The 17,522-nt window shown below is 31.7% G+C and overlaps 1 protein-coding gene and 1 long non-coding RNA gene across 2 annotated transcripts; one reads left to right on the forward strand and one right to left on the reverse strand.

Moving 5' to 3' along the window:
- Positions 1-7,196: 7,196 nt before the first annotated feature.
- On the reverse strand, positions 7,197-15,643 carry LOC105337314 (steroid 17-alpha-hydroxylase/17,20 lyase). Its single transcript, XM_011441995.4, has 6 exons — positions 14,723-15,643; positions 11,851-11,937; positions 10,938-11,147; positions 10,082-10,251; positions 8,032-8,135; positions 7,197-7,754 (listed from the first exon to the last, which is right to left on the reverse strand). Exons 1-6 carry the CDS (start codon positions 15,428-15,430, stop codon positions 7,516-7,518), a joined length of 1,518 nt encoding a protein of 505 aa, XP_011440297.3. The 5' UTR covers positions 15,431-15,643; the 3' UTR covers positions 7,197-7,515.
- Positions 13,570-16,020, forward strand: LOC117691294 (uncharacterized). Its single transcript, XR_004603041.2, has 2 exons — positions 13,570-14,039; positions 15,566-16,020. It is a non-coding gene; the product is annotated as an uncharacterized lncRNA (long non-coding RNA).
- The last annotated feature ends 1,502 nt before the right edge of the window (positions 16,021-17,522 follow it).

Here is a 17,522-nt window from a genome sequence, read left to right on the forward strand (position 1 = left end):
TGTCAGAATAGGTACATATTTTTTATATCGTATTTTTCTGATATTTTTAACTTTTCATATTTTGTCCACGTTTTATGATTTTTTAGGATTTTAGACATTTCATAGATCCCTCTGATGGTAATTAAAAAAAACCAAACAATTCTTAAATTTTGGCAACACCCGTAAGCCTTCAAGGACTGCACTATTCGATTTCAAAAAAGATATTGGTACTTCATCTAACACTGTGCATTGCAACCTAAAATAGCTTTCTTTAAAGTACACATAAACATTACAGGGTCAGTATTAAGATAACACTGTTGTAACACTAGCAAAAGTTAATTTCATACGATATATTCCCTAACTTGACTTTACAATGGCTATTTTAATATTTACAATTGAAGAAATTCAAACTGTTCAGATTCATTTAAAATTTTTAAGAACAATGAATTTTACAATTTTTAGTAGGATATTTAAAAGGGGGATGACTGCAAAAGATGATTAAGCGCGTACCTGTATTGTAATTAAGAATGTTTACACATGTAATACCTATACATCTTTGTATATTATAATTCGTAGAGGTGTAGTTTTTCATAGTTTTTAAGTGCTGTTTACTATCGGGTGGCTATTAGTTTATCAGCTTTTGTTAATATCAAGATATGTTTAATGAAATGAGCCTACAATTTCTGAAAATTCCGATATGATTTTCTTTTCAATAATGCCCTATTATAATAAATGTTGTTTATCAAGTTTATAAGGGCTTGAGTTAAAGGTTTTATGCTCCTAACGTCCAAAATATCTTATGGGTATCATCTAAATTAGTTAACTCAAACGGGTTGATTGGTGCTGATTAAAATATAGAACATCAATATTTGCTATGGCAGTTTAAAAGTGATTGTAAAAGCCAAAATATAAGATACGAAATGTAAAAAAATGTCATTTCCAATAAAACTTGGGGATGGGGGAACAAACCGAAAATCTCGGAGTGTTTTCCTGTAAAAAGCATACATCTCTCTGAAACGGTACATCAAATGCGATTGACCTCTTTTGGCAAACAATATTAAATTATACATAATTATCGGGATTAAGAATTAACCTGGGTTAAGAATAATTGCTATTGAAAATATCCTTATTTATAGTTAAAGGTAATACATTTTTAAACAACAATTTTGTGCTTTATATGATTTTTGCAATTAATATGTTTAAAAAATATTGTTAGTTTAAAGATGACAGTTACTTTGTCTCTGGGACAATCGTCTTCCCTGTTCCTCCCAAAAAACTATAAAAATACTACTTAAACATGCATGTTTTCATTGCTGTAGTTAGAAAAAAACATGACCCATTTTACATTAAGTATGGTTAAGAGTACAATGTTTAAAAACTAACCAAATTGGATTGACAGTTCTAATATCAAAAAAGAGATACATATACCTTTCCTTTGCTTAACAATACCTATTTCCACATTTTACAATTATAAAAACACAAATTATACAAATTCACATTAGGTTGCTGACCAAAAACAAGAACTTTTAGAATGTAAAACATGATTATGTACATACCTGTATCGTTATTTTGTGTACATCTTGGTACTGATGCTACTTTGGTTTCATTAATATTCAAGGGTATCAATTTTCGTGGATAAAGTGAAAATCACAGTTTCAAGGATACGTAAATTCGTGGCCAATGGTCTTATCAATACAAAATGTTATTAGAAATTGCACTTCAATGAACACTTAATTTTGTGGATCAACTAAATAACGAAATCCACTAACATTGGTATTCAACGAATATTGATGAAACCGCAGTATCTTTTAATGTCCAGGTCATTAAAATTTTATATCTATAGACTGATAATTGTAAATCGCCTACACATAGAGGCATACTGGTATTCTATTTAACTGAATATTTTATGTTCAACTTAAAATTATTGATAAAAACCACTATTGTGCCTTTTTATATAAAAAAAAAAACCGCAATGTCATCTACATGTACAATGGAGTGAAATTTAGACCCACACCCTCTACTTTGGGCAATAATGCCTTATGACAACATCCAATTTGTTGCAATATGTCAGTTATAAACAAAATAACATTTAAGCAACACTATAAAGATGTACATGTACATGTATGTGTAGCATATGGCGTGTCCTTAATGACTTCTTAATGATATGGAAGTTTTTTTTTTACAAATATTACAATAAATGGTTGTTGAATCTTTTGCTCTCTAGTATAAATCTTTGTATGGTATGAAACAGTTTTTGAATTTCTGCAATACTAAGAAAACATGATCTGATAAGAAGTAAGTTAGGATCCGTAGAATTTGCAAGAGTGTTTATTGTTATGTTTAGTATAGTAGCATACTGTAGATTCCTTATTTTACGCGAGTACTTAATTTTGCGATTCTATCGTTATGCATCAAATCACGAGAATATAAAATCGTGAACATCTATTTCTTTTTATCATATTCCCTATTAGTTTACATTTCTCTGAAAAATTAAAGCGAGACTTTACGCGAATATTAATTCCTCGCATTAAATAAGGAATTAACAGTATTTTGGACAATGTTGAGGATAGTGGTCAGCATTTTCTACTGACCCACACGAGAACAACGTCATTTCAAAAATTAATTTATTAAAGGGACATCATCACGATTAAGAAAAACTGTTTTTCCGTTGCTATTGTTTACAATGCTTCAGTTATGTAGTCGTAAGAGGGAACCAAAATTGGAGTGTTTACCTGTATACAGTATACAATATATTTATAAAATAAGCTATATGATATATTAAAGTATACAAAGTACATGCATGTCGAATAAGTATATTTATTTAAACAACCAATTAATCAAACGCTAACCAATAATAAATTGGTATTTCACAATCTGAATGATTTTTCAAATCTGAAAAATCAACCTTGTTTTATTTTTTTATAAATGCTAACCAATAATAAATTAGTACGAATTTAAATGATTTTTCAATTATGGAAAATCAACCTTGTTTTATTTTTTGTTAGGCAAATCATTTTGAATTTTGCATTTATATAGGGTAAACACATATCTCCCTCAAGACTTGATTTTCATAATGATATGTAATAAAACACCTCTGCATAAATCGGACACCTTTCATATATATGTATGGGTTTTTATGAAACTTCTTTAAGTGATAAGTATGTCTTTTGTGGAATCTTTCAGAAACTAAGACAAAATTAATAAGGCCTTTGACTTTTGTTGTGTCAAATATCATTATGACGTAGCCCTGTCTATGTTATTGTTGACCATTCAGAGTTTTTCCCAATTTAGCGCAATGGCAACATATTTTAGCATAGTTTGTGTTATTCTGATGTGAAGATAGGTACATCATATTAAACACCAAGGTCTAGTTAAATCAACTCTGAAACAAACTTAGGTTTCAAGTTTCAAACAGATTGCAAAGCTCGATTTTTTTTTCAATTTATGATCCCCCCCCTCCCCCCAGCAACTCGTTTATGACCTTTTTTTTAATTGAATCTTTGTATTTTCATTGTATTTTGCAATTCATGTTTCATCACAATATATTACTTGTATAGACACTAGGGTGGTTGATTTGTTTTGATTTTCAGCCATTTCAGTTGACTAAAATTTAAATGTAACATATAAATAGGAGCGGTACGCAAACATAACCTTAATAAGCCTCCTCTCTTCTGCTCCTTATAGATATCCACGACTGCTCCTTGATGTGTTGTTCAATAATATACATAAATCTAGATAGTAAGACAAACTCTATCAAGATGAAAGGATATCAGTAGTAGCAGACGATAACCGAATCTCAAAGCAAACAGTGTTAAAGTGCAACATAGGGTTCCCAGTCTCACTCCTGGGTTGGAAGAAAAACATTGTCACGGTTTTTGTGTTGTCTGTCCGGAATCCTGATTAATTAAGATGATACTGACGTAAAAAGGAATAGTTTACTGTGCTCTTCGTGTCTATGGCTTTTAGAAGATGTTGTAATCTGTGATGATATTACAAATGCCTTATAAGTTAAGGACTAGCTATAGAATGCGGGGGAAATGACGTTCATTTCGTAATTTCAAGAATTGATGTATTGGAAACTAATTTTACAGGAAGATATGTTATAATTTGACAGTTTGTGTTTCATTTATAATGATGTACATGTAACAGACATAATGTATTTTCAAATAATTCTGTAATGCATTTCATGTTGCATTTTTTAAATAAAATAGTGGATTTTTTGTTGTTTTTATTTTTTTTTAAATAAATGATTTTTCTTTTAAAATTGGATTTAGAATTTATATATATATATATATATATATATATATATATATATATATATATATATATATATATATATATATATATATATATATATATATATATATATATAAAATAAAAACAAAATTAGAAAATGTTTCACCTCTGAGATTTACCAGTAATAAGATCTTTTAAATCAATATTAAATGTGTATTGATGAAGGTGAAGTAAAAGGAAAATTAATCTACATGTACTGCCTTTTGGATAAAATTCATTTTACTTTGGGGATGCAAAGTCATTTAATTTTTAATTTTTCATTGTAACTGATATTATGATATATTTAATCTAGAATTACGAAGGCAACGCAGATTTAAAAACCTAACAAGACACTCAAAAATCTTGAGGGAGTTTTTTTTTTTTTATATATATATTTCTGCATTAAATCAAAAACATGTACAAAGCGGTATCAACACACTATTTCGATACATATTATTTAGAAATGAATAAATCAATTTACTCTTAAAAAAGAATCAAAGTAGATCATTGAGCTAATTTGTAACTCTACAGTACCCTTGTACAACGACACGTGACCCTGATTTGTTTATGTTTGGTTTGGTTGTACTTTAAATTTTGTTATCTCTTACTTGAACTTTCGCGTCTTATGATCCATTTATTTGCTTGACATCAAACGGTAGATTCTTAACTTTTTATCATATATCGGTCTTCGTCCTTGAACTTTAGGGTTCTTTATTTGCAAATAAACCCTTCAACGTGAATTTCTGTATGTACATATGTCAGACATAGTCGTATAAATGATACACACTCTAATCAAATTATACTCATATGAATGGCTAATATAACACAGTGTTTATATTATTTGAAATATTTAACATCATCATCCCAAACCAAAATTGTGTCAAATATCCAAATACCATGCTATGCAGTTAAGAAAAAGATCAGAAATTATCATCACAGGAAAAATTTATCGAAATACGTACATGTACCAGTAAAGGTAAGTATTAAAAAACCAATGCAATGATGATTAACATTACGATTTTAACGATATTTAACAGTTCTACAAGTACACATGTAAATATTTTTATTTGTTAATTGCACCATTGAAAAAATAACGTAATTTTGTATGGCCAAAAATAATCATTTACATTTTTTTTTATCACAATTTGGATTCTGAATGAATATTACGATAACCAACATATAAACTATCACAAAACGAGAACAAACTAAATCCATATCACCTTGCAGAATACCAAAGGCAATGTATCAAAAGAAAAAAATCAAAGGATAATTTTCAATTCATATCTTGTGACAGGTCAAGGTTTATACATCTAAACGTCTGTAATGTGGGAGTTCGGTGCAAAGAGGTCATGAACATTGAGGGCAACATCAATCGGGTAGGTAGATTGTACATGTTTCATAAGAAGGCCAGTTGTGCTGTGTTGTTATTGTAAACTGGGTCAATTGATAAAGCCTTGTATAACGGGGTGTAATGCTTAAAATTGTCAAACAAAAAATATTATCTTTGATTTGCTGATAAAGTTGTGAACTTTTTTTGATGTTGCGATTCTTTGATGTCATAAAACATTTGTTTAGGAAGAAAATGAACCATTGTCTTTATATTTCATATGTATCGCATTGAGACATAAACAATTATACATTCTAAGCTTGTATCTTTGGTTATTACAGTGCCATTATATACGTTATACAATATAGAATTTCTAGACGTTACTTAATCTTTTTTAAGCATTCAGTAACTCTTCTTCTTTCAAGGGCCGCAACTATTGTTTTTGAGAGACAAATTTAAATTTCACTCAAATGGCAACATTTTCAAACAGTATTTTATTTTTAATCCTAAATACAGCATTTTTTATACTGTATTTAATACTAATTTGTTGCTTGCAAACAAACAAATGTTATTGCTCATTAGTTACTTTTGTATTTATTCTAAGCGCATTTAATAAATATTTATTTACTAGAATCTATCGATTTTGCTAATTTCGTTTTGACGGAATTTGTCTTATACATATATTTACCTTTGCAACTTTAGTAGTGCTTATGAACTTCACAGCCGTTTCTTATTCAGTTTTAAGAAGTTTTGAAAGTCGTAGTTATTTAATCAAAAATTTATCTCCTTTTAAAGAAGAATTTTGTATAGATATATAGGAAAGTATGGAACTCTTCTTTACCATATTTAAATAAAAGTTTATGGCTAAAATAATCATGTCTAACATTAATATCTAAGGTAGATCTGATGGTTATTTTGTTGACCCTCTAACCTTCTTAGGTAAAACAATTACACAACTTCACACAAGCAAATTCGTTAATTGACATCTGCTCTGGTGAAAGGGTTTATTATATGCTTTGTTGAAGGTACGAATATCTATGTTAACCACGTAGCCAATATTTTTGCGTACAAATTCAAAACAGCCATTATACTTAAGTGTTTTAGTCTTATTCTTTTATTTACTAATTTTAAATTCATTGAATTGTAAAGATTGCAGTTAGTATTACTAGTATACATATAAGATATTGTGTTATGTGTTATGATTTGCTGCACTAAAGGTTTATATCATCGTTTCAGATATAAAGTCATCACTGGGTTTTATTACCTTCCGACGAAATGATTTAAAAAAAAAAACCCAACAAGAGTTATGTTTCGTACAATATTTTTTATTCAAATATATTTAACAACAATAAATAACATCTGAATTTGACATGCATTGAATGAATGAATAGAATTAATACTATGGACGAAAATGGATAAAAAAGCTTCTGGCATTAATAAATTAATTTCATGTGCAACCATCTTTGGTCAAAACACAGACATAACATTAAATCAAATATAGAGTTTAATATATATCATTGCAAATATTGCGAATAAATAATGTGACTTTCTTTTTTTTTAAACAAATTGCCGTTAAAACATTGTTTATCTCAGAAAATATTAATGCAAGCTGTACAAAGATAAAGGTAAATTTCAATATATATAATACAACAGAGTACAGTTAATAAATAAAAGACATTGACAACGGAACGCAATAAATATCAACATAGGTAATCAATCCTTCAACATGTACATACAAAGAATAAATAAATATAAATGCTGCCCTTCGTAAGTCAAGTAACGGAGAATAAACCAAAATACAGGTCCATTTGGATTTCTGGGGGGAAAGATGTGTCAAACCATCTCTGTATCGTTAAGATCAAAAGCACTCGTCATTGGATGTAGTCTTTCAACCTTTCACCGGAAAAAAATCATCTGCAAATACCATCTCAGAATCAACAGCGTTTGACGAGTTTAATTTCAAAAGGTTTAGGTCTGTTTGTTAGTCCTGCGTTCGGTTTCATGTCTGGCAAAGGGGAGCCGTCCGGGACAGTAATTTTATAGTTTTTGATCAGAGTGGCACAGAACGAGAAAACAGACATTTTGGCAATGTTCGAGCCTAAACACACACGGTGACCTATGCCAAAGGGCAGGTAGCTGTAGCGTTCTCCAGAATCTTTATAGAGAAACCGTTCTGAAAAACACCAAGAGAAACAAATATTGAAAACACATTCTAAAAAATAAGATAGACCTTTGTATGTATTATTTTTGAATTTACATTTTATGTCAAGCAACGTTACATTTTTCTGGAGGTAATAGATTTTGAAACATTTTTGTCAACAAAAGTAAAATGAATGTCCCAACTGTAGAACGTAATTGCTTTTGTTAATGTTTCGCACACTCTCATCTTTATTTACATGTATGACACTGTGTGACATAATTTTTGTTGTTGCAGTCATCTTTGCACATACCTGGATTAAAGGTGTCGGGGTCTTTCCATGCGTTTTTGTCGTGATGAATCGCCCAGATATTCATAAGAACCATTGTGTCGGCAGGGATGTAATAGCCATTAAGTCTGAAAGACAATTAAAGACAGCTCATTAGTCTTCCATAATTAGCACGTCCTTGATGCATTTCATTAAAATTCCTCTGTGATTCTGAGTCACTTTCCGACATTATAATTTCATTTCAGAATTAGGTCTACATATCTATAAATGTAGCTTAACCTGCACGTATAGGATGAGCCCCATCCATAATGGGGATGTCTTAATTAATCATGGGTTCGGAAGAGGCTTATTTATATTAAAGTTTTGTTTGTTGTTTGTTTTTCCTCTGCGCATTTTTATGTCAGTTTCCCGGAAGGATGTATAGAAACGTCATTCATTAATCATATTGATCTCATCTTGCTGTCAAATTAAATAAATAAAAAAAACAAATGCGATGTAGAGCCTTAGTAAATATAAATACTGAGGAAATTGTCAAGCTCTTCTGTCATCATTGAGTTCTGATTTTCTCGTATTTTCCGTCAGATCACTACATGTAAATGTACATTTAAGTTTTTACTGGGGTTTTTTTGACGCATTTGAATAGGAAAAAAAATCCAGTTAAAAATGCCACACATATCTTTTTTTTTCGCTTCCTGTTTAGAACCTCTCAATGTCTTTTCAGAGCTTTTTAAAATCTGTCGAGAAAAACGGGTTTTAAATGATTAATTATATAATTTTCGTGTTTGGGGCCGAAGGTACTCGTGTTTTAAATGCTTTCTTTAGACACTTTATGGTTGAAATGTATCGACATTAATGCGTTGTGCAACTGGTAAACATTTTTCCTTTGTGAAAAGGTATGTGTCAATCGTCTTGCTAAAAACATTTAATGAAGACTTCGAGAAAGTATCTTTTTACACCCTTTACTTCATTCATTTGAAATTTCATCCCCAAAAATGACATTGCAATATCTCACAGCGAGGAACTAATTTGTTATCCCAGACGCCACCTATAGCAGAGGAATCTCGCGAATGCTAATTTGTTTGAGTCCAAGGAATGCAAGTAATGAAGAGCATAAATTTTATATATCATGAATTTACATTTACACATTCATTTTCTGTACAAGATGACAGCGGAGTCAGAAGCGTGTCTAGTTGGTTTCATTTCAGTTTCCAAACTCTTTACTTGCAAACTTATAACCGAGGAAATCACCCAAAAGACTTTTAATTACCATTTACATTGTACAGTTAATGTTCGCACTGAAGTCATTTATTTTGTAATTTCAGTTTATTCATCTGTAAGTTCAGAACCTATACAATTTTGAAATTGTTAGACAGTTTAGTGATCGGAAAACAAGGCCAATTAATAACTTAGATAAACGTTCTTGTTATGAAGACATTCGATGTTACATTTGTATTAAGCTTTGGTCTAAGGCTATACCTTGTCTTTGTAAAGGTACAAATTTATTTTATATAAAGGTCGATACACCTGACCATAACAAAGCCGGTCAATTCGAAAAACTGGTCTACCTGGACAACTTCCAACGGACTTATTAATACTACTTCATGCGTCTAAATATACACCGCTTCTAATTGCTATAATCAGATAAATAAATAAATTTTTGGCAAAGGAAAACGGGAAAATCTCGTGAGCTTTTTTGTAATTTTCACGAGGTATTAAAGGCGGTTTATATCAGCATTACTCATTTTAAACCTTTTCATGAGTGATATTTTGTCTGGTCTTATTGAGATCACGGTGTCATGCGTTCAAGGCCGAATTTGAACTTGGTGATAAGCCGGTCAGTATTTACATTGGACATAAGATTTTTCTTACTGACCTAGTGCGGCAAAAGAAAGGAGGTCAGACGCTAAAAAAAAATTGTCTTTATTTCTAGTTGGATTTAATATAATATATGTACTTCAGACATTATTTCTTTAAATTTGTTAATTTTAAATGGATGTACCCCCTCCCCCAGATGTATTTTAAATATTCGTAACATATAAAATATGTTTTGAATTAAACAATAAAAAATACTTACTCAGTATCGCGCAGGGTTCTGTGGGGGAAACCGACAGGAAGTATGCATGCCATGCGCAGAGTCTCTTTGACTGTTGCCTCTAAAAGTGGATAGTTTGCCCGTTCAAAAGGATTCGGCAGCTCGTCTTCTCCCGAGTTTTCGTGGATTTCTTCATAAATTTTTTCTTGCCACTAAAAGAATAATAATGACTATAATAAATCAAAATTTCAAACATTGTATAGACAAAGGTTTTGCGCTTTCAAACTCCTAAAATTGAATTATAGTACAATATTTTTTTCTTCCGTACTTTAATTTCCATAATGTACGGACTCGTTTTAGATTTCTTTAAAAATAATGTCAAAGATTAAGAAAGGCTGTCTCATAAATACTTTTCATTAAAGAAACCAAGATGTAATATGTCAGCTACTAAGATACCTTTGTATCAAAAAAGCATGTATACGACCATCTAATTATCATACGAAAGTAATTAATAAATGATTATTGCCCGTTTTAATTTCGCTTTACAGAATATTTTGATGTATATAAATTATGATAGACTATATGAAACCTGACAACAATTTATGATTTAGGAACTTATCTCTTGTATCCTTTTAATTGATTAAATGCCATAATTATCATTAGGCCAGTGCTAAAGTTATTTAGGTACTATTTAAGGCGGACACTCTAACATACTGTAAATTTTATATAATTTAGTGTCTTAAAGTAGGAGATGAAACTGAAAAGTCAAATAAAAGAATGCTCTGCATTTTGCAAAGGTAATATGGGATATCCACTTTGAATCTTGTACAATGCATCGCTGAGATTCTTTTCTTATACATGTAATCTTGTTTTAGAGAAAATCATTTTTTTCTCTCACCTGTGGATTATGAATCAGGTACAAAATAAACCATAGTATGGTCATTGTTGTCGATTCGATCCCCCCGCCAAACAGTTCGTGAACGATGTGGCCGATGTTTTGGTCTGACAATAACCGAATTTCTTCTTCATTGCCAGATTCCAAGGCCTCCTTTTGTATTTTTAGCATTATGTCTACGAGGTCTCTATCCTTTTCCTCCGTTCGCGTTTCCTATATAAAAAAAATCAAAATACGTAATGACTTTCATGTTTATGACGTCAAATTTCTATAATTAGAAAGTTTTTCCAATCCTCGAAAGTTCAAGTTATTACTGTGATATATATATTGAGCATTCGTGTGTGCTTCCATCGTTTTAATTATGATTTTATTTTTTCATTTGATATATTTCCAAAGACCATAAAACTTTTAACCTCTCTTTTTAGCTAGAGGGATAAAGTTACCGTTGAGATAATTTGTGGAAATAAAAGATATAATGCCGAAGACCGAAACCAATAATTCCGTAAAATTGACGTATATGAACATCTGTAAAATGACTGCTATTAGTGTACATGATAGCTAAGCAAAATGAATTTATGTCCCTTTATCGGTACATAAAACTTAGATTAAAGGAAGCAGAAAATGTTACCTACAGCTCTTAAAAAATTATGTTAACTTTAATTTTGGCTTCCGGAATTCAACAAATTATATCTTTTATTAAACATTACAAGGTGTTTGATCCCTGTAATTGATCCCAAAACAGTATTTGAGTGAAATAAAAAATACTGAAAGGCCATAAAAAAGAAACTTCAAGGGATATTCAATAGTCCTAAAGGTTACGTTAATGGTTAACTATTGTTTTACCAATTTAGATCATGGCCCTTTTTTGCGAGATAAATTTATATTCTTTTAAAAACAAACTTAAAAAAATACACACCCTGTGTTCACGGATGACCCGGTTTATCCAGATATCCTTCTTTTCAAGACTTGTTAAAAATCGTCTCCAGCTTGGGATAGGAAAATGCTGAAAAAGAAAAGATAAATCATGAATCAAAATGAACATTTTTCTTGCATTAATCTCAATAATCCCTACAACACGTTACTTTTGAAATCAATAACACTAATACCCCTATTTAATTTTTTTGTCAAATAAAACTGCAATTTTTTTTTTCCAAAAAGTAGATTGTATTTATATATTTTCAGCAGGTCTTGTAAGCAACAGTGTTTGACTATCACTCTTTAGGTGTTCTTTCTGTGAGAAGAATTTCATTTCCCCGTCATTTTAAATAACTTGTGTATCCAGACTTGCTTTTAGAGATTTAAACTGTTAAAGATCCGATTCGTGTTACAGTCTTGAAAAATCAAAAGAATTTGTGAACTGGGTTATGGTCAATCGAGTTTAGTAGGACACCTTGTCTACTAAGCGTTTGTGTGTCTAGGAAGCTAAAGTAAACATTCCGACGCAGGATAGCGGCCTCTGACCCCCAAACGAATGGGGGGCAGGTTTGTTTTGTCGCCGATGGCCTTATCTGGACTTTGACCACCTAGCCCCTACCAGTAGTGGGCTTTTGTGTGGGCAGATGGGGGAGTAGACGTGTTTCTTAAATATTTACACCCTTTTCAAGTGGGTCGTGTTTATCCATTAGTGTAGTTGCATAAGGTCATTGTTAATTTCAAAATGCCTTAATATGGACAAAGTTGAGAATTTCCTTCGCGAAACCAATCTCGACTTGTCTCTTAATTGAACATGTATATATTTATTTGCTCCTTGTCTTTACAACAATCACTGTTCTATAAATTTAATATCAAAATGATTCCCTTCCTTTTTTGTGATATCACTGTCAGTACTAGTCCATTCATGATCGAAAATAACTCCAGATTAAAAACAGACTAAAACAGTCCTCATTATCATTTAATTTCGTGTACCAGGTAATTAAATTTGTCCAAACTTTATCAATTAGGTGACATTGGAGCCAATTCAACAAGACCTGCTGCGCTCATAATGACAATTGATTCAAAAGCTCGTTTCTGATTTCTTGATACACCAAAAAAAAACTGATCTATGTTTCCCGGATAGCGTGGGTTCACTTCATTTTTTTTTATTAGATAATATAAATCTACCAAAAATTTACTCTAACCATCTGCTACCGATACGCTATTTGACCTCGCAGAAAGAAAAAAAAATAATTCGGGCAAATAAACGCTACGTAAGCAATATAATTAAATCATTTTTATTGCATGTAAAATTTATTTGATATTCTAATAAGACTGTGTATTTTTATGGGAAAAAAAATCTGCCGATGTAGGTAGGTTTTTTTTTTTATTGTCATTCCCATTTTAGAGCCTTTAATTGTCTGAACGATTTGCCCGTATAAAAAGAATTTTTAAAATCATGCATTTTGACCTCCAGTTGAAGTGTCGCAAATGAAATATTTGAAAAATTTACTCACTTTAACAAAATACTCTAGATATTTAATGCATTGCTCGCTATCGTATTGTTTTCTCCATTGAAGGGTTTTGTTCCGGTAATTATAAAATAAGACGCCTGAAGAAAACGATATGCATACAGACAATAGATAGGAAACATGAGGCATTTAAAACCACTGCATGTGCAATTCGAGACAGAGAGCGTTAAACAAAAAAAAAGTCGCTCCTGTACATTCCGGAACACTTTTTCTCAATCTATCAACTGTTGGGGGATTTCTAATCTCAAGTGTCCCTGAAATTCCTTCCAAGTAAACACCCCTTCGAAATAAGGATGGGTAACGTTTTACATCGCCGTGCAATGCAATTGATAGTTAACGGTTAGGTCCTTAAACGGATCGTGGTAGTAGACTTAAAAATAAACATGATGAATGCTAGGGTACGACTGAGAAGCTATACTCCGAAGAATTTCCATGTTCTATCATCGTCAGTTAGAGATATTTGACACGTCAAGCAATTGGTTAATGAAATTTTTTAAAGATATTGCATGAGTTAACAACAGGTGTACGTCGATCAATTTGTTTAGATTTTGTTATTTTAATGATACTTAGTTTTTATTTTACTTATCATGGTCTTCGTTGCACGTCTATCTGATTAGACTTAAAAATATCCTATGAGACAAAAGCAAGGATATCCTATCAGGTAAGAAAATGCGCACAGCGTAAAAAAATTTAATGAATGAAATTCAGTCAATAAGCTTCTATACACCTCGCGATTTAGCTATTTCATTCATGTCTGGACCCTTGCCAATATTATTGACAACTAAAATACACCTCTATATAATACGTCAATACATTTTAAGGTAGCAATCATTCCTTCTATATCCTTTCTATAAATTACATCATTAATTTCATGGCATCCAATTATCATGCACCTTGAATTCATATTTGAATGAATTCTTCCCCCCTTTTCTCCTTTATTAATAATCCTGTCAATGTACTTTGTGGTCCATTCCAAAACGAATTCCTTACAAGTACCACAATTCCTAACTTATATTTTTTTTTACGATTGATAATAATTATCTCAGTGTGGAAAATAAAATCAAATTAGATTAGGCACCGTCAAACACATAGGTGCAAAATTCTTTAGTCTGCTTAATATTTTGAAGACTCTCTTAGGTGACCTATATAAAAGAAATTGTTTATAATGGTTTGAAAAATGACTGACCCTCTCGATCCATGGCTTATATTTAAAACCTCTCTTTTTCAATAGAAGATCGACTCTTAAGCATTTTGTGCTAATCATCAAGACGATTTCTTTAATGAGCTTGATCTCAAAATAATAAAGTAGCGGTAAAAGAAAATATAAAAAAAAATCCACCTTACCTCTAACCACGGAATGACATCAACGATATTGAAACTTTCAATGTTGTCCACAATGTCTTGAACAATTCTCAACTGTTCGTGGAACTGCTCATCGACGTCATCGAATCGTCTGCTGAGTATGCACTGGCACAACACGTTGGCCACCACACGGGCCACTTGAAACTTGGGATCGAACGAAACACTTTCACTAGAGAAGGTCTTCATTTTGTCCTCTAAGCTTCTGGACTCGTTCAGAATGATATGCTTGAGTCTGTCCTTATCGGAATGAGTCTGTGATGAAAGAAACGAGTGGACGATACGACGATGAATTTTTAGCTCCGGGAGGACGTCGTTCATCACAATGTCTTTCCCCTCCCCCAGAAGAACTTCCACGGTCTTCCTCTTCCGCGGACGTCCGGAGAACACTTTGCCCTGTCTGACCAAACTGGCCACGGCAGCATCCATACTGTTCACCACTAAAACATTCTCACTCCCCATCTTCATCCAGACTAGATTCCCAAATATGTCGGCAAGATTTGTTAGAGCTATGTGTAAGTCTTGCCCAATAATTTGAGGCAAGTTTCCGACTAGTGGCCACGCGACGGGTCCAGGCGGTAAGAAAGAGCGCAGTCGCCTGTCTCTTAGATACACAGAAGTCAAGTAGAACACAACTATCATAATAACCCCCGTAATGGCCCAGTCCATGGATAACAAGCTAAGCAGAAGCATGGTATATTTGTCTTGTGAAACGTTAAACAAGATAAAAGTCAATGAAACACTTCTAAAGTTGTTATGTAATTTGTCGTTCCAGGTATTCACTTGTCACTCATCATTTCTTGTACGATGTTAACATTCTGCTTTCAGCGTTTTTATTTGCGAGAAATATTCACACTCCACTATCTTATAAGGAGTAACAAACCGCGTGGTATAGTACTCCATCGATTTCTGATTGGTCGAGTCTATCACGTGGCTTTGTTTATAAACAACACAATTGCCCACGTGGCTTCTCGTATCGACAAGTGACCTGCGTTTCTCAACAGTGTGTCCGTTTACCTGTGCAGTATACCGACCTTGGACCCAGAGAATAGATGATGGATTGGGCTGCATTCTTTAGATTTTCACAAAAGCGAGAGATCTGCAAGAGGGGGAAAAGTCATCTTTATGATATCGTGCTTGTCACGCCGGGATGACAACAGCGTCTAGCGATACCATACCTGACTAGTTTAATTATCCTGAGTGTGAAGCTTTATTAGAAAATTGCAGATTAATTATTCGTTGGATGTATGGTGTTAGTGTATGAAATAAATCTTCAAAATGTATCTGTGGTTTTCCTTTGCTAAACATGAAATCTGAAATATTAAGTAAGTTTATTTATTATTTGTCCTTCTGTTTTCTCTCCTTGTTTATAATTAACACCGGTGAATTAACCGATAATTAAGCTGTTTACTTCTAGAGACCTCTGATTATTTTTGGCAACCGTCCAATTTGTCAAATGGTTATTATTCTAAAAAAATAATAATAATGAATGACTATTTTGTGCTGTCAATAATTAAAAATTGCGTCGCCTTGTACTTATTTGATATAAAGACATCACTCCGATACTTTTTTCAGATCGGCGTGCCTTTAACAAATATTCTACTACCTTTAGATTAAATCGACCGATATGAGCAGACGACAGTCAAATTGCTGTCTCTCGATTCACAGGTTTTACAGGCATCTCACATTCATGCTTGTTATACAGTAACTTCTATGATATTAATGAATTGCTTATCAGATCAGTAAAACGAATTTATTATGATTAAAAAATGCATGAAATGCTTTAGCAGAAATACCTTGGGAAATCCTCTCGTACTGATAAATAATTTCTAGAACGCGATGTACATGTACGCCAATGGTTTCTAGTCATGATTTGTTATTTAAGTGGGACTTGTTAACACTTCAGTCTAAACCTGTTGCCCTTGTTTTATGTTCTCCTTTTGACCTTTATTTATACAAAACTGTGTTGTTATTACAAAAGGCTTAAACTTTCATATTCTTGAAATTAATATCAATACAAAGCTTATTGATTTTTTTTTTATTTGAGTAATGACATCTGTTGTCTCTTTAGTATGGAAGTTTCTTTGTTAAATAGATAAGCAAATCAACACAAGCATACACCTTAATAAAGATATAAAGATATATATTCAGGACTCAATAATGTTATTTATCTATGAAAGACAATTATGTTTTTCTTTAATAGACAAGATAAACAGCAAAAAAAATTGCAAGATAACATAGATATATAATATTCTATTTGTATTGACACATTTGCATTAGGGAGTCAGTAAAATATGGCAATGTCTAATGGATGCTTAACAATTTTTTTAATCTTTTCAAATTTTTATTATAACTATCTATATGAATGAATACATGTACGTTACCTTAATTGCATGAAAACGACTTCGTTAATCAGTTTTAAAAGAAATACAATTAAAATATGTAAGTATAAATATTCAGTTGAAAATTAATACTTTTAATTAATGAGTTAATTAAGTTATCACACTAATTTAATAGTCTGCAAGTCTTACTAGTCATTCTGATCATTTGCTGCGTTTTCATTCAATTAATTCATTAAAAAACCACTATGCGAAAAATAATTGATTAAAATATCTGGTCAATTTGTTTTTAGATACGTCGGAAGAACCTTGTGCACCTAGTGTGCGAACGAAACGTGGCCTGAGGAACATTGAGAAATGATAGGTTATAACTGTTTACACGTTAAAATCAATTAATTTTAAAATTCAGTTGGACTATGACGTCTGTGGAAATGACGTAATAATGT

Source organism: Magallana gigas, chromosome 9, assembly GCF_963853765.1.
Source record: "Magallana gigas chromosome 9, xbMagGiga1.1, whole genome shotgun sequence".
Lineage (NCBI taxonomy): Eukaryota > Metazoa > Mollusca > Bivalvia > Ostreida > Ostreidae > Magallana > Magallana gigas.